The 14,619-nt window shown below is 47.0% G+C and overlaps 1 protein-coding gene across 2 annotated transcripts in view; it reads left to right on the top strand.

Moving 5' to 3' along the window:
• furina (furin (paired basic amino acid cleaving enzyme) a) overlaps positions 1-14,619 on the top strand; it is a 97,865-nt gene that overhangs the window by 74,698 nt on the left and 8,548 nt on the right. For both annotated transcript variants that reach the window (XM_055921003.1, XM_055921002.1), the window contains exons 7-14: positions 4,232-4,320; positions 7,040-7,212; positions 8,959-9,171; positions 10,466-10,566; positions 11,423-11,526; positions 11,835-11,952; positions 14,025-14,204; positions 14,293-14,417. In XM_055921003.1, the coding sequence (XP_055776978.1) occupies positions 4,232-4,320; positions 7,040-7,212; positions 8,959-9,171; positions 10,466-10,566; positions 11,423-11,526; positions 11,835-11,952; positions 14,025-14,204; positions 14,293-14,417 (1,103 nt within the window). The remainder of the gene's footprint in view (positions 1-4,231; positions 4,321-7,039; positions 7,213-8,958; positions 9,172-10,465; positions 10,567-11,422; positions 11,527-11,834; positions 11,953-14,024; positions 14,205-14,292; positions 14,418-14,619) is intronic.

Genomic DNA, 14,619 nt, shown 5'->3' with positions numbered 1-14,619 from the left:
CACTGTATTTTTAACCTCAAATATGAGACGTGTGTATGAAGCTCCGAGAGGGTTAATAAACATTGTTATTCGACATGCCTGTAACAGATGGTCCAGGGATTGGATCAGAGCTGATCTCATTACGAACAGTAACCGTTGAATAAAACTGAAGGGATAACTATAATCTATTACCGATGATGCGCCTCCTCTCTACATGCTGTAGTTTATATCATACCAGCACGGTGTGATTGAGTCTTTGTGTTGAATGTGAGTGTCAGTGTATTCTTTCATGAAATATAAGATGGAGGCTGACCTACTCACATGAATCAGTGTCTGATCCCAGGGAAGTACATTTAGTTCATCTATATTATATATCATTGATGGTTGTTTTATGGAAGGCGTTTAACTGCACACTTTACAGCAGTAATATAAAGTAGAGTTTCTGTCCTCTGGTCTGTGACTGATGTTAAATGAGTCTGCCAGTGTGTCAGATCAGTCCAGACTGTCAGTGAGACGTGTCAGGGGGATATTAAGGCTCTGCGATGTTAATTTATCTCACTGTGACTTGATGATGAAAGATGCCCTCCTCCCCTGTGTGAGTGAGAGACGTCACTTTGTTCTGCCAGAGTGGAGCACAGTGTGTTTTGATAGGCCAATTCATCTGAGTCCCCTCGTATAGCCTACACCAGAGCTCTGCACAGTAACAACCTCTGTAACCACACCACGAGGTTGGGTTCAATCCCATGTCAATGCCAGGCTGAGGCAATGCAGGGAATCGAATCAATTGAAATTCAATTTGGCTGCAGGTAGCCTAGTGGTTATGAGCATTGGGCCAGTAACCAAAAGGTCGCTGGTTCGAATCCCTGAGCCAACTAGGTGAAACATCTGTCAATGTGCCCTTGAGCTTAACCCTATTTGCTCCTGTAAGTCACCTAACCCTATTTGCTCCTGTAAGTCACTCTGGATAAGTGACTAAAAATGTCAAATGTAAACTGTACATTGTCATAGATAATCTTGGGAATGTTCTGTTTGTTTTTGTGCTTCCATTGGATCAGGAAATGAGTTGGAATTGACCTTGACTCTGGCCAGCTGGTTGAACCCCCAGTGGTTATTAGGCTGGAAGCCTGGAACATAGTATAACAGAGTTCCACTTACGTTCAGAGTTACAGATACGGAACGAGCAGTTCATGCTTGAAAACCCATAAATGTCGGCGAGTTAAAGTAGTTCTGCATGCACGAGTGTGCCTAAATTCTCTACAGCGATATGAGAGACAAATCAACAACTACAGGAAGCATTTGGTTGCAGCTAAAGGTGGCACAACCAGTTAGTGTAAGGGGGAAGTTTCGTCGGGGCATGGACTCTACAAGGTATCGAAAGCTTTCCACAGGAATTCTGGTCCATGTTGACACAATTGTGGGAAGCAGTGTCAAGTTGGCTAGATGTCCTTTGGGTAGTGGACCATTCTTGATACACACGGGAAACTGTTGTGTGAAAAACCCAGCAGCGCTGCAGTTCTTGACACAAACCGGTGTGCCTGGCACCTACTACCATAACCCATTCAAAGGCACTTAAATCTTTTGTCTTGCCCATTCACCCTCTGAATGGCACACATACACAATCCATGTCTCAATTGTCTCATGGCTTAAAATTATTTCTTTAACCTGTCTCCTCCACTTAATTTACACGAATTTAAGTGGATTTAACAAGTGACAAGGCATTATAGCTTTTACATGGTCAGTCTGTCTGTACATTCCTCCATTACAGAAGACTTCACAAACAATTTCTTCAGGAGATTTCATCAGCAGTTCCAGCACCTCCAAAAGCCCACTTTCATCCTTAACCCCCAGACTAGACCAGACTGGATGACCGTGGCATGTTTGCTTTGATCCCTCTCCATTGGAGCAGTAACCCACAGTCTGTAAAGGCCCACTCACTTGGAGGAATTGATTTATGGGCTGTTGACCCGACCATTTATGTCCTCCACATTCTCTGAATGAGGAGGTCAGATAAGCACATTGTGTGGCTCTGAGATGCACTGCTACTGTCCTGCGTTGCTGGCCAGTCGACACGCCACCATTGTGTGATTCCTGATCCTGGGATGTCTTGCAACACGAGAGACGCCAAATGGTCTCACCTGGATAATTTACAACCTTTTTAGAAATGTTCATACACCTTTTAGTGGTGCAAATAGATCAAAATGCACTTGTCTCGTGGAAAGAACATTTTGCATCAAAAGGATCGCACATCTTAGATTCTGGAAGATGTTCAGATTGGGATATTTTCCGCATCCTTTGATTTTACCCTAGCAACATCACATGCCAGAAGAATGTGTCAGATAGATCTAGGTGGATATGTATTTGTCAGAGGCAGATATGAATGGGATCAAGACAGACTGGTGTTATAAGCTTGGGCTTGCCCTACATCCTTTCAGACATCTGAGCTGTGCCTTATCTGCTGCATCGCTGGCCTGCTTTCCTACCGCTACAAAGGGATGGATCACTTACAAACACTGCCTGGGCAGAGACTAACATACCTGCTCTGGTATGAAAGTGGAGATTTAAGTTCATTGCCGATCTTCCATTGTCAGTTCACTCTAGCGGTGTACTAGCTACCAGCCTACATGTGTGTGGGTGTGTTTTCGCTTACCTTTGTCGTGTGTGTACAAGAGAGAGAGCGTGTGTGCGTCATTCTTTTAGATGTGTTCTTCGCTTCAGATCTGGTCTTCATGACCCAGTTTTCTTTGAATTGCCTCTACACATTCTACCCTTCACCATTCAAGCATGTCGTTAAAAGGCCCTCTGGTCCTGCAGTTAATTCAGGTCCCATGACACTTGTTAGTGGGACATTGAGCACTCAGGGGTAACTCTGACATTAACCTTTGACCTGCAGCTCATAGCCGCGTCTAAAGAGATCTCTGATGGATTGGTTGATCCACTGCCACAGTGCAGCGCTCTCTGATCCTCTTGTTTAACGGGGTCTGGTCTCCGCACTGTGGGTTTAATGAAGGGAATACATTAGCCTAGCCTAACGCCCATCAGTCAGTCCTGGAGAAATTAGGTTAAAGTGTTGCAGAGGTTGTTTGAGTACAGCTGACCCCCAGAATTAAATGGCAGTTACTAGACGTCCCACTATAAGACAGGTACTAGAGGCGTTAAGTCCCTTTCATATTCTTTAATTGCTCATCGAGGTGTATCGCTAACAGTTTGCATATGCTGCTGCTTTCATAGAGCTATGGCGTCTCAGTGCTCCATAGAGCCACATGCTGAGACCACATGCAAGTTATCAATGGAGGATATCAGTCTCGCTTAGCCCACTGGGGTATTTCCCCTGGGCTATGATAGAACACCATAGTACTGGTTTATTTTCTCTGCTTGAATGGGAGCCTGCTGGCTGGGCTGTGTTCTTGGGCAGTGTAGCTGCTCTCTGCTTATCTGGTGTATCCTAACCCTGGCATTATCCGCTCCCACTGATTGTCCTGCGATCCGCTTGGGAGCCTGTGGTTTGGAGGACTTTTAGTGTCCGTGTTCATCCGGTGGAGATGAACGAGCGGCGGAATGAACCTGACTGGAATGTGGTGGGCCACATTCTCTACCGATCTCCTGCAGTGCTGAGAGGGAGAGATCAAATCGGAGAGGACCAGACATTGTGGAAAAGGCAAATCTAATTTGTTTCCCCCATCGTAAGATGGTAGCATGTCAGCTCATTTTGCCTTTCCTTGCTGCCGGCAGGCCCCGCGGCCCCAGACTCAAGGTTCAGGCCTGCTGGAAGGGCACAGTCTGTTTCATGACCCACGCTCACTGACTGACTGACTGACTGACTGACTGACTGACTGACTGACTGACTGACTGACTGACTGACTGACTGACTGACTTTTCCTCTGGGCTACAACCAAGTCGGAACAGCTGAGAGGCAGCTAGAGCCAAGGACTTGTCTACATGAGTTAGTTTTTTGTCGATGGTTATCTTAGACCACAGTATCGCAGGGAGTGCATTCCTACACAACCTCCTGTATCTGTTAATTTACTCTCTGCAAGAGCTCTATTCATAGATAATGCACACTGCCTGGAGACAATTATGTCATTTGTAGCTAATGTACACTGTGTTTATATAGGTAAATCACATCAAAATGAGGACTTACATTCCCCCTGTTCTCTCTCTCGTTCGTTCTTTCTATCTCTCGTTCGTTCTTTCTCTCGTTCGCTCTTTCTCTCGCTCGTTTTCTCATTCTCTCTTTCTCTCTTTCTCCCTCCAGGCATGGGACTCGTTGTGCAGGTGAGGTGGCAGCGATGGCCAACAATGGGATCTGTGGAGTCGGGGTGGCTTACAACGCCAAGATTGGAGGTACAGTACCATAGAACAGAGGGTGATTGATGTCATCTTTCTGTGTTTCTCCTCCATTTTATCTTTCAATTCTTCACGTTTTCAGACTGCTTAAACAGCTGAAATACCCATGTGTGCTGCCTCCGTACTATTCTGAGCTCAGTTTGAGCGTGAGTTGCTCAAGGGTAACTTCCTCCACTTCTGGCCTGAGATGACAGGGAGGCTCTATGAACATTAGTTGTGTGTGTGAGATAATCTGCGTGCAGCGTGGCTCCTCTGAGTCCATGCCTCAGTGTAAGCGTGTGTAATCCCTTTAATTAGAGCCATCTCTTTTATCCAGTCAGTTCATGCTCTCATCTCATTACCCCTCTGCATGTTTTATCTCTCCATGCCGCTGCATGTTTCCAGCTGTCACAGCCCGGCTAAATCCAACGCATAGTTTTAGTCCTTATTGGTCACATCCAATATCTGCCTGCCGCCGCTTTTCTACTGTCAGGAGTAGTACTGTCTCATTTAAACCATGAACACAGGGCCTCCCGGGTGGCGCAGTGGTCTAGGGCACTGCATCGCAGTGCTAGCTGCGCCACCAGAGTCTCTGGGTTCGCGCCCAGGCTCTGTCGCAGCCGGCCGTGACCGGGAGGTCCGTGGGGTGACGCACAATTGGCATAGCGTCGTCCGGGGTAGGGAGGGTTTGGCCGGTAGGGATATCCTTGTCTCATCGCGCTCCAGCGACTCCTGTGGCGGGCCGGGCGCAGTGTGCGCTAACCAAGGGGGCCAGGTGCACGGTGTTTCCTCCGACACATTGGTGCGGCTGGCTTCCGGGTTGGAGGCGCGCTGTGTTAAGAAGCAGTGCGGCTTGGTTGGGTTGTGCTTCGGAGGACGCGTGGCTTTCGACCTTCGTCTCTCCCGAGCCCGTACGGGAGTTGTAGCGATGAAACAAGATAGTAATTACTAGCGATTGGATACCACGAAAATTGGGGAGAAAAGGGGAGAAAAATAAATTTAAAAAACAACAAAAAAACATGAAAACACATACAAGTCTTATTCGGTTAGTTGAAAAATGAAGTCTGCAGAAGTTTTAACAGTGTGTGCCTCCTGCATTCAGCCTCTTCAGCACGACTACTTCCTTTATTAAGGTAGACTCCACACTGGGCAGTGATTAAACAGTCTGCCTTGGAACCTGAGTGTTAATGAGATGGTTAATGAGCAGCAGCTTCTGCTCACCTTCCCCACTCAGAGGACAGAAACTTTCTGACCAACCACAGTCCTTCCAAGACTGCAGCAAGGTTGCCCTGTCGGGCGTAAAGGAGAGTGAAGCAGAGGAACAGCAGGCCGTGTGTGCATGTGTGTTTGTGTGGGTGCGTGCGTGCGTGACCAACCCGCAGGCTTGGCCCAGTCCGGCAGCTGCCTGTTAATAAGTGAGTAGTACCCACTTCTAGAAAGAAATATTTGAATTCTAGAAAGGCAATACTGTAGAGGGCCTATTGCACTGCCACTCTACCAGCTCTCATACCATACACACCTACAGACACACAACTATGTCTTACTATACATGTGAGGACTTTTTGGGGACCGACAATTGATTCCCATTCAAAATCTTATTTTACCCCTAACCCTAAACATAACCGCTAACCCTAATTCTAAACCTAACCCCTAAACCTAAAATACCTTTTTTACAAGTGAGGACAAGCAAAATGTCCTCACTTCTCTGAATTGTATTGGTTTATTATTCTTGTGAGATTTCTGGTACTCACAAGTATAGTAAAGTGTGTGTGTGTGTGTATGTGTATGTGCGTGTGCGCACACACGCATACAGGGAGAGATTAATCTAATTTCCTATCACTCTATGGCAGTGACTACAAATGAAAGGCAGGTCTTTGTCATCCCACCAGAAATCCTACCACTATTCCAGAGCACAAACTGTAAGCTCAAGCTTTGACCTTAAGATTTAGAAAGCTGTATTGGCTTCATCCCACCTATAGAAGAATCCCTGTGTGTTGGTGGAGGTAAGGGGTAGCAGAGATGGGCGCAGCGCTCCCCAGATAATGGGCTATCTCCTCCCTATAAAACTATTTGCTTGTTTCGTTCTGAGCTCTATGGGAACCCTGAGTCAGTGCCCTCGCAGCTGGATGCCTTTGGAGAACTTCAAAGGGATGAACTTTGTTTGTTTACTTTAACCGGTATGAGAGCAGTATGGAGTAACTTGACCCTCCATGCATCAAAGCAGCCAACGTGTTTGTTTTGAAGATGTCTGCTTTCGATTTCTCAGCTTTCTGTCTGCTGGGCTGGGATGGGGGTGCGGAGAGAAAGAGGATGAGGAGGCTCTGAAAAGTGCCCTGGAGGCTGGCGCTAGAAAACATTCTAAATTAAATTCAGAATCGATGACTTTAATATACAAAAAGTGCTGGCATATCCCAATTCAAGTGTCCCTCTTCTGCAGAGGGGATTTGTGCAACGCAATGTCCACCCGGATTCAAACTGCATCTGTTTTCTGGGGAAGGAAACAGAATGTTCTCATTTATCACCTGTAAACGAACCTTCAGTATCAGAGCTTCTTCAGATCTAAAGCTTATTTATCACAAACTCTGCTGCTGACTGTTTTTTTTTCTTCTGTGGAACATTTCCTACCAGTGGCTTTGGTATTTGAGTTTAACCTCACCTGCATTTCTCTTCAAAGAAAAGGAGTAGATGATTATCAGATCAAATGTGTACAAATGTGTATGTGTTGACGTGTGTGAAGGAGTGCGTATGCTGGACGGCGAGGTGACCGACGTGGTGGAGGCCCAGTCTCTCAGTCTGAACCCACAGCACATCCACATCTACAGTGCCAGCTGGGGCCCCGAGGATGATGGGAAGACGGTGGATGGGCCCGCCAAGCTCGCCAAGGAGGCCTTTCTGCGCGGAGTGACCGAGGTGTGTGTAAATATCTGTGTGTTTTGGGCCTCAGATGTGTGCCCCGTTCCACCATTTCTATGTGCCCCATAAAAATCAATAGTTTGTGTGTGACTTCCTCTACACACAGGCAGTAATTATGTAGTAAACTATTCAACCATTTTGAAGGACAAAGGTGGCTTGAACAACGCAAGCACACATTTTGACCCTGACGATTATGAATGGGGAAATTTGATTTGGTCGCAGTGGAAGTATCAGGCTTCCAGTAAGGATAAAAAAAAAAAAATGTCCTGAAAAAATAAGATAGGAAAAATAATCCTCAATACAAAGCACCGAAAATATTGTACATTCATAACCACCAAAAGTGCACTTTACACAATAATTTCCACAATTGTAGAAGTGATTTCAGAATCTGAGTGGGAAGATATTTGTGTTATGAGAATATCTCAATAAAAAGCCATTGAACTCAGGTGCAGATTTTCTTCTGCATGTGAAATGCAAACAGATGTAAATAGTTCATGGGGCTTTAACGTTAGTGTGGCAGGATTCAGAGAGACCGAAGTCTTAGCTACAGCTCCTTCGTCTCGCATGGGCATCCGGGCAGAGCATTGGCATACTGCCAACCCTGAGACATTACCACTCTGTGTGTGTGTGTGTGTGTGTGTGTGTGTGTGTGTGTGTGTGTGTGTGTGTGTGTGTGTGTGTGTGAGAGAGACTATTGCTTTTAGGCATTTTGATAGCTATTTAAAGAGCAGGATGGTGAATGGTCCTGGTTTTTAGTGTCAATATGAAACAGTAGCTGATTTGCTGAAGGCTGTGTCTTTAATGGGCTTCTTACTGTATACAGTCTCCACCAAACAAAAATGTGATTACCAACGCTTTCAGGCCATACTATAGTTAAGCAATAAGTCATGAGAGGGTGTGTATAGTCTTTGTATGTGTGGGAGTCCAGGGAGTGTGGCAGGTGTGTACAGTGCATGACTGAGTGGAGGGAACAGTAAGCATCAAGACTGCAGACGTATAGGGTCCATATGCCAGGCTCTCTGTAGTGTACACATGGGAGCCTGCATCCATCTAATCCCAGCTCTAAGGGTAAGAGGGTGTGAGAGAGCCAGTCATAAAGCATTGAGCCGAGCCACAGAGCCAGGGCCAACGGGCCATTCAGACAAAGAAACATCAGATCTTATGGGGTAACCGCATCTGAGGGCCGTTACTGGTGCTCTGTCTGTCTCCCTTTTTATTACAGGCCTGTCAAATAAAAAGTATATGGCATGTAAACACATACTATTCTATAGGGAGCCATGGCATCATCAGTAGCTCCAGTCTGTTGTTTACACTGTTCATGATGGTTGCGTGTGACGGTCAATGTGGAGAGGCTGCACAATGGAGCATTCTGTGGGACTTTGATATTTATTCACTGTGAATGCTGAATAGCACAGATAATGTATTGCTCCGGGTTTGTCCCTGTTGTATTGTGGCCGTGGTACATTAAAGCTCTTTGGATTCAAAGCGTCTGAGTGATCACATGGTCTTGTGATGTATGGATGAGCTGAGGCAGGCCTTTCAGAGATGGACCCTGTAAAGAGTTGTACTGTAGTATCAATGGGAATCTAATTTAGATTGAATGACACCGTGTTCCCCTCTTTCATAAGCTGTGCCACACCAAGATACACATGCATGTGGTCATGTACGTCAGAAAGGCCTGTCTAGAAGCCTTGTGGTTGTCTAGGTTTGTTATTGACTCTGTTTTGTCTCTCCCTCCTCTAGGGTCGTGGAGGCCTGGGCTCCATCTTTGTGTGGGCGTCAGGGAACGGCGGGCGTGAGAAGGACAGCTGTAACTGTGACGGCTACACCAACAGCATCTACACCCTGTCCATCAGCAGCTCCACCCAGAACGGCAATGTGCCCTGGTACAGCGAGGCCTGTTCCTCCACCCTCGCCACAACCTACAGCTCTGGCAACCTCAACGAGAAACAGATAGTGAGTTCAGTAGACACGTGCTCACACACACACACATACACACTTAGTGGCAAACGGAGGGGGAAACACAGATTTTGATTAATAAACATACTGAACACACACTCTCATTCACTCCCAGTGTGAGCGTCATGGAGAGAACGGGAAGTATTCGTCTGTACAGTCTGAGAATAGGCATGTCAGAAAACATTAAACTGAGTGACGGTGTGCATGCAGGGTGGAGGAGTGTGTGAGTCGGGGCTCCTGTCCTGTGAGAGTCTTGTGCTCTGTGGTTCCAGGGCCTCAGTGGTATTATGTTGCTAACTGCAATGGGAGATCACACAGCTTCCACTGAGCTTTGAAGAGGAGGAAGTCTATTTTACAGCATATTAGTCAGGGGAATGATGTGTGCTTCAGTGAGAAGTAAGAATGGATGGATAGAAACTTTTGATGTATAGCCAGGGTGATGTATAGAACCAGGTTGACTTGGCTCCTGGGATCCATAGAGTATCTCAGATGGTTGAATCCAGAGCCAAAGCACTAGTCCAGACTCTCTAGTTGTACTCTAGAGGTTTGAGCGTTTCTGGATGTCCTAGTTAGCCTGTATCCTGTTGCACTTCTTTCTTATTTCTGTTGCACTTCTTTGTCAGTTTTCCAATTGGTTTTAGTGCTCCTGTAAGCCAGATGCTTACTAAACTGTTTGGTGCTTCAAGGCAGGTTTTGTATGTTCACTCTGGAGGAATGAGTTCTCACTGGCCTGCCTCAGACAGCCATAGCCTGCAGTCTTCTCACATTGAGCAGTGACACTCTCTCTTTCCCGCTTTCGTTCTTTTCTCTCTCTTCATAAACTCACACTCTTTCCCACCCGCCCTCTGAGGCCCATTTGAATGAAGAACTGTAAAACATTAAAATCCCATCTCCATGTCTCGCCCTTCCACAGACCGGTCTCTCTCTCTCTCACACACGCGCACGCACGCACGCACGCACACACGCACGCACACACGCACACACACACACATTACAGTACAATACTGTATAATGGATGTTCATCCCAACCTCTTGCCATGAGGCATGCTGTGCACACATGATTAATGAATTGGTGTGTTTCCACATTCATGATTAATCATGTTAACCATGTGTTGATACATAAACATCTATCAAAGTAGATGTGGCTGAGTAGAATATCTGACTTTTATAGTGTATAACTTGCTTCAATAAAAAGTTATTTATTTGCCCATATATTAGGTGTAAACATTTCGGCCCGGTATGGGCATTCATCTGAGCACCATATCTGACTATGAAACTCTCTTCCTGTCAGGTGACAACGGACCTCAGACAGAAGTGTACTGACACCCACACAGGCACCTCCGCCTCGGCTCCACTGGCTGCTGGGATCATCGCCCTCGCACTGGAAGCCAAGTGAGTGACTCTTACCACCTGTCTCTTTCTGTGTCTCTGTCTCTTCTTTTGGTTGTCTCTGTTTGCCCCCTTTCTTGTTCCCATTTTTCTCTCCCTGATCTTTCTCTCTCTGTTTCTCTCCCTCCTTTGTGCATTTTGTCTGTTCACAAATATTTGCCGTCTGAGCGCACACACACACACAGATGTCTCAGAAGTACGACTAACTCTTGGGAGAAGGAAACTGTCTTGTAATAATGCATTGTGGATCAGAATAGATTAGTCAGTTATCTCCTATCATTCTGCTATGAATGTGTCATCAGCTCAGTACTGTAGTCTGGTTGGGGAACAGGGCACGTGTGACCCGTTAAAAACCTCTGTAGTTCCCTGTCCATTTAAAAGTGTCTGACTGTACTGCAGGGCTTTGACTTTCCCTTCAGTCAAAGCTGACCTTTAAGTAAAAGAGAGCTGATGAGGTTTAAACTCTGTGTCGCTGGGGTACTGTACACTATTTGACTCTGTTTTACTGGAGGCTTTTACTGTTGCTCTGCTGGGTGGAACTGCAGTAACACAGGGTTTTATACGGAGAACAGAGGAGAGTGTGGGAGAGCAGAGATGAGACTGACAGAGGGATCCCTGCTCTTTATCTTTTCAATGTGGTAACATTAAGCCTGATGTTCAACTCTTCTTGGGCACCTAATGCCATTTCCTTTGCAATCAGTCGCTATGTATTGTGGTACAGTAGGATATGTTGTTGCTTGTTGTACTGTCTTCATAATCATGTTAAGGATATTTCAGATCTGGTATCTTCTATATTGATGAAAGGTATGGTTGGTGTGTGTGTGTGTGTGTGTGTGTGTGTGTGTGTGTGTGTGTGCAGTAAAAACCTGACATGGAGGGACATGCAGCACTTGGTCGTGAGGACCTCTCATCCCGCCCACCTCCTCACCAACGACTGGAATACCAATGGGGTCGGCCGAAAAGGTACAGCGAGGCTGACCATCATCATTCCCGTGCCCTGCCAGTTGCACAATGGAGACTGATCTATATTGTATTTACATCAATTGATTTAAAGTTGCCTACATTAAGCAATTACAGAAAGCAATGGCTCAAAAGTTCAGGGAGAGGTTTTACTGGGCACACAGCAGGTTACATGCAATAATCTAATAGTGAAGAGGCCCTTATTGAGTTGGAACTAGAATCGTGATGAAGTAGCCTTTCAGCAGTCTGATATCGATCTTTCTTTTTTCTCTCTCTCTCTCGATCGATCTCTCTCTCTCTCTCTCTCTCAGTGAGCCACTCATATGGGTATGGTCTGCTTGATGCCAGTGCGATCGTGGCGCTGGCTGAGAACTGGACCAACGTTGGGCCCCAGAAAAAATGTGTGCTGTCCATGGTGGCAGAGCCCAGGTGAGCTGCACGCACACACACACTCTCTCTCTCTCTCTCTCTCTCTCTCTCTCACACACTCACACTCTCACACACACACAACAGCTCTACCAACTCAACCTGTAATACCACTCACTGTTTGGCTGGCAGGAGTATCAGTACTAGCTTCATAGGGATTACATTGGTTTTGGGTATAGTACAGTTAACCTACCAGGTGATTAACATATAATAAACCTATGTGATCCTTATTAGAATAGGATGCTTCAGATTGTGTGTGTGTTTCACATCTGGGGGGGGGTCGGCTGTGGAGGTGATGTGGGCTGGTTTGTGATGGGCCGTAGGTGTGAGAGGTGCTCATGTGGGACCAAGCTGTCATACCTCAGTGTGACTGCACGTCATGTTTCTATTCTGATCATGGCACCGGAGGCCCATTGATATGCTCTGCTGGCTTCTTGTGTGTGTGGTAGGGTGATGATCTTCTGAGCCTGGGGGAGCATGTTTAAGGGAAATAATCACTGTCAGATGAGTCTCTCTGTCTCTCTCTCTCTGCCATTTCTCTCTCTCTCTGCCCCTTCTCTCTCTCTCTCTCTCTCTGCCTCTCTCTCTCTTTGCCTCTCTCTCTCTTTGCCTCTCTCTCTCTCTCTCTTTGCCTCTCTCTCTCTCTCTGCCTCTCTCTCTCGCTCTCTCTCTCTGCCTCTCGCTCTCTCTCTGCCTCTCGCTCTCTCTCTGCCTCTCGCTCTCTCTCTACCTCTCTCTGCCTCTCTCTCTCTCTCTCTGCCTCTCTCTCTCGCTGCCTCTCTCTCTCTCTCTCTCTCTCTGCCTCTCTCTCTGCCTCTCTCTCGCTCTCTTTGCCTCTCCCTCTTTGCCTCTCTCTCTCTCGCTCTGCCTCTCTCTCGCTCTGCCTCTCTCTCTACCTCTCTCTCTGCCTCTTTCTCTCTGCCTCTCTCTCTCTGCCTCTCTCTCTCTGCCTCTCTCTCTCTGCCTCTCGCTCTCTGCCCCTCTCTCTCTCTCTGCCCCTCTCTCTCTCTGCCCCTCTCTTCTCTCTGCCTCTCTCTCTGCCTCTCTCTCTCTGTCTCTCTCTCTCTCTCTCTCTCTCGCTCTGCCTCTCTCTCTCTCTGCTTCTATGTTCTCCACGCTTCCCTGGCTGTCTCTAGACCTCTGTCGATCTTTTACTCTTTCACCTCTTCCACTCCATCTTTCTGCTCCTTTGGTCTTGCTCTCTCTCTATCCCTCTCTCATTCTCTATCCCTCTATCTCTTCCTCTCTCTCTGTTTTCCTCTCACACTTTCTCAATATCGCTCTTTCTCTCCCACTCTCTCCTGTCTTTAACCCTGCCTCTGCTACATACAGTAGCTGACAGGATCCCAGCCCTGTTGTATTCTCTCTGTACTGGTCCCCAGATCACAGCCTACCACTGGATCCTGTGTTAAAGATGTTAGTGACATGGTGTTTGTGCAGTGTGCATTGTACAGTACAAGAGGTTTCTAACATTTTAAGGGATTTAATTAGGAGGAAGCGGTGTGTTTTTACACCCAGTTCACTGATTACGGCCCGTATTTTCTATCAGCTGGGTGCCACAGCTTTTCTAAAGCCTCATGCCCTCCTTTCCCCCCACAGCCCTCCTCTCCTCCTCCTCTGGGTTCAGTTGTAGTGGATGTGTGTAAGCTGCTAAGCGGATTGGGGGGAGACGAGGGAGCCTGGTACTCTTCTCCTGTAGAGGACCGGGCTGCTGCAGGATCTGAGCTGCTAATCCTGTTTCAAGGCCGCAAACCCTGTGCCCTCAGCAGGCTCTCTCTCACACACTAGTCTCTCTCTCACACACTAGTCTCTCTCACACACACTAGTCTCTCTCTCACACACTAGTCCAGAGCAACAGTCACACCCTCATGCAGCATCACTCAGAGAACCATTATCGTCGCGCACACAGAATTGCTGTCACATGCTCGCTCCCAGATGAGGCATCTTTCTCACTGACACCAGAAGCCAGCAACATGAAAACACAAGCCACTCCAAGCCAATTTTCATCTTCAATAACTAAGCCGTCTTTGTGCAAATGTATGTATTTGGTCCATATATATGTTTATCTGTGTCAGGAACATTGGGAGCCACCTGCTGATCACCAAGACAGTGGAGGGCTGTGTTGGGACAGCCAACCATGTGAGCTCCCTAGAACATGCCCAGGCCCAGCTCACCCTCTCCTACAACCGCAGGGGCAACCTGGGCATCTACCTGACCAGCCCACAGGGTACCCGCTCCACACTGCTCGCTCCCAGGTACGTATGTACGTACACACACACACACACACACACATACACACACACACACCTTGTATTACATACCTCCTGTCTCTCCCCTCTGCAGGCCGCATGACTACTCGTCAGAGGGCTTTAATGACTGGGCTTTCATGACCACACACTCCTGGGATGAGGACCCCCGGGGGGAGTGGACCCTGGAGATGGTAAACGTGGCAGGGGCCAGTGACTATGGTAAGACACCTCTCGTTTAATACCTTAACATATGCTATTGTTATGTCTGGAACATTGTCTGGGAGCTAAGAGAGAGAAAAAGAGAGTGACAGGGTTTATGTTAGTGCAACCATGTCTGACTAGCAGTGTCACTGAAAGAATGTGTGTGTGACGGGATGTGTGCTTGTGTTTGCATTTATCTGTGCATCATATATGTTTGATT

This window comes from Salvelinus fontinalis, chromosome 4, assembly GCF_029448725.1.
Source record: "Salvelinus fontinalis isolate EN_2023a chromosome 4, ASM2944872v1, whole genome shotgun sequence".
NCBI classification, from domain to species: domain Eukaryota; kingdom Metazoa; phylum Chordata; class Actinopteri; order Salmoniformes; family Salmonidae; genus Salvelinus; species Salvelinus fontinalis.
Note: the sequence above shows the minus strand (reverse complement) of the source record. Positions and strands in the feature narration are given on the sequence as shown.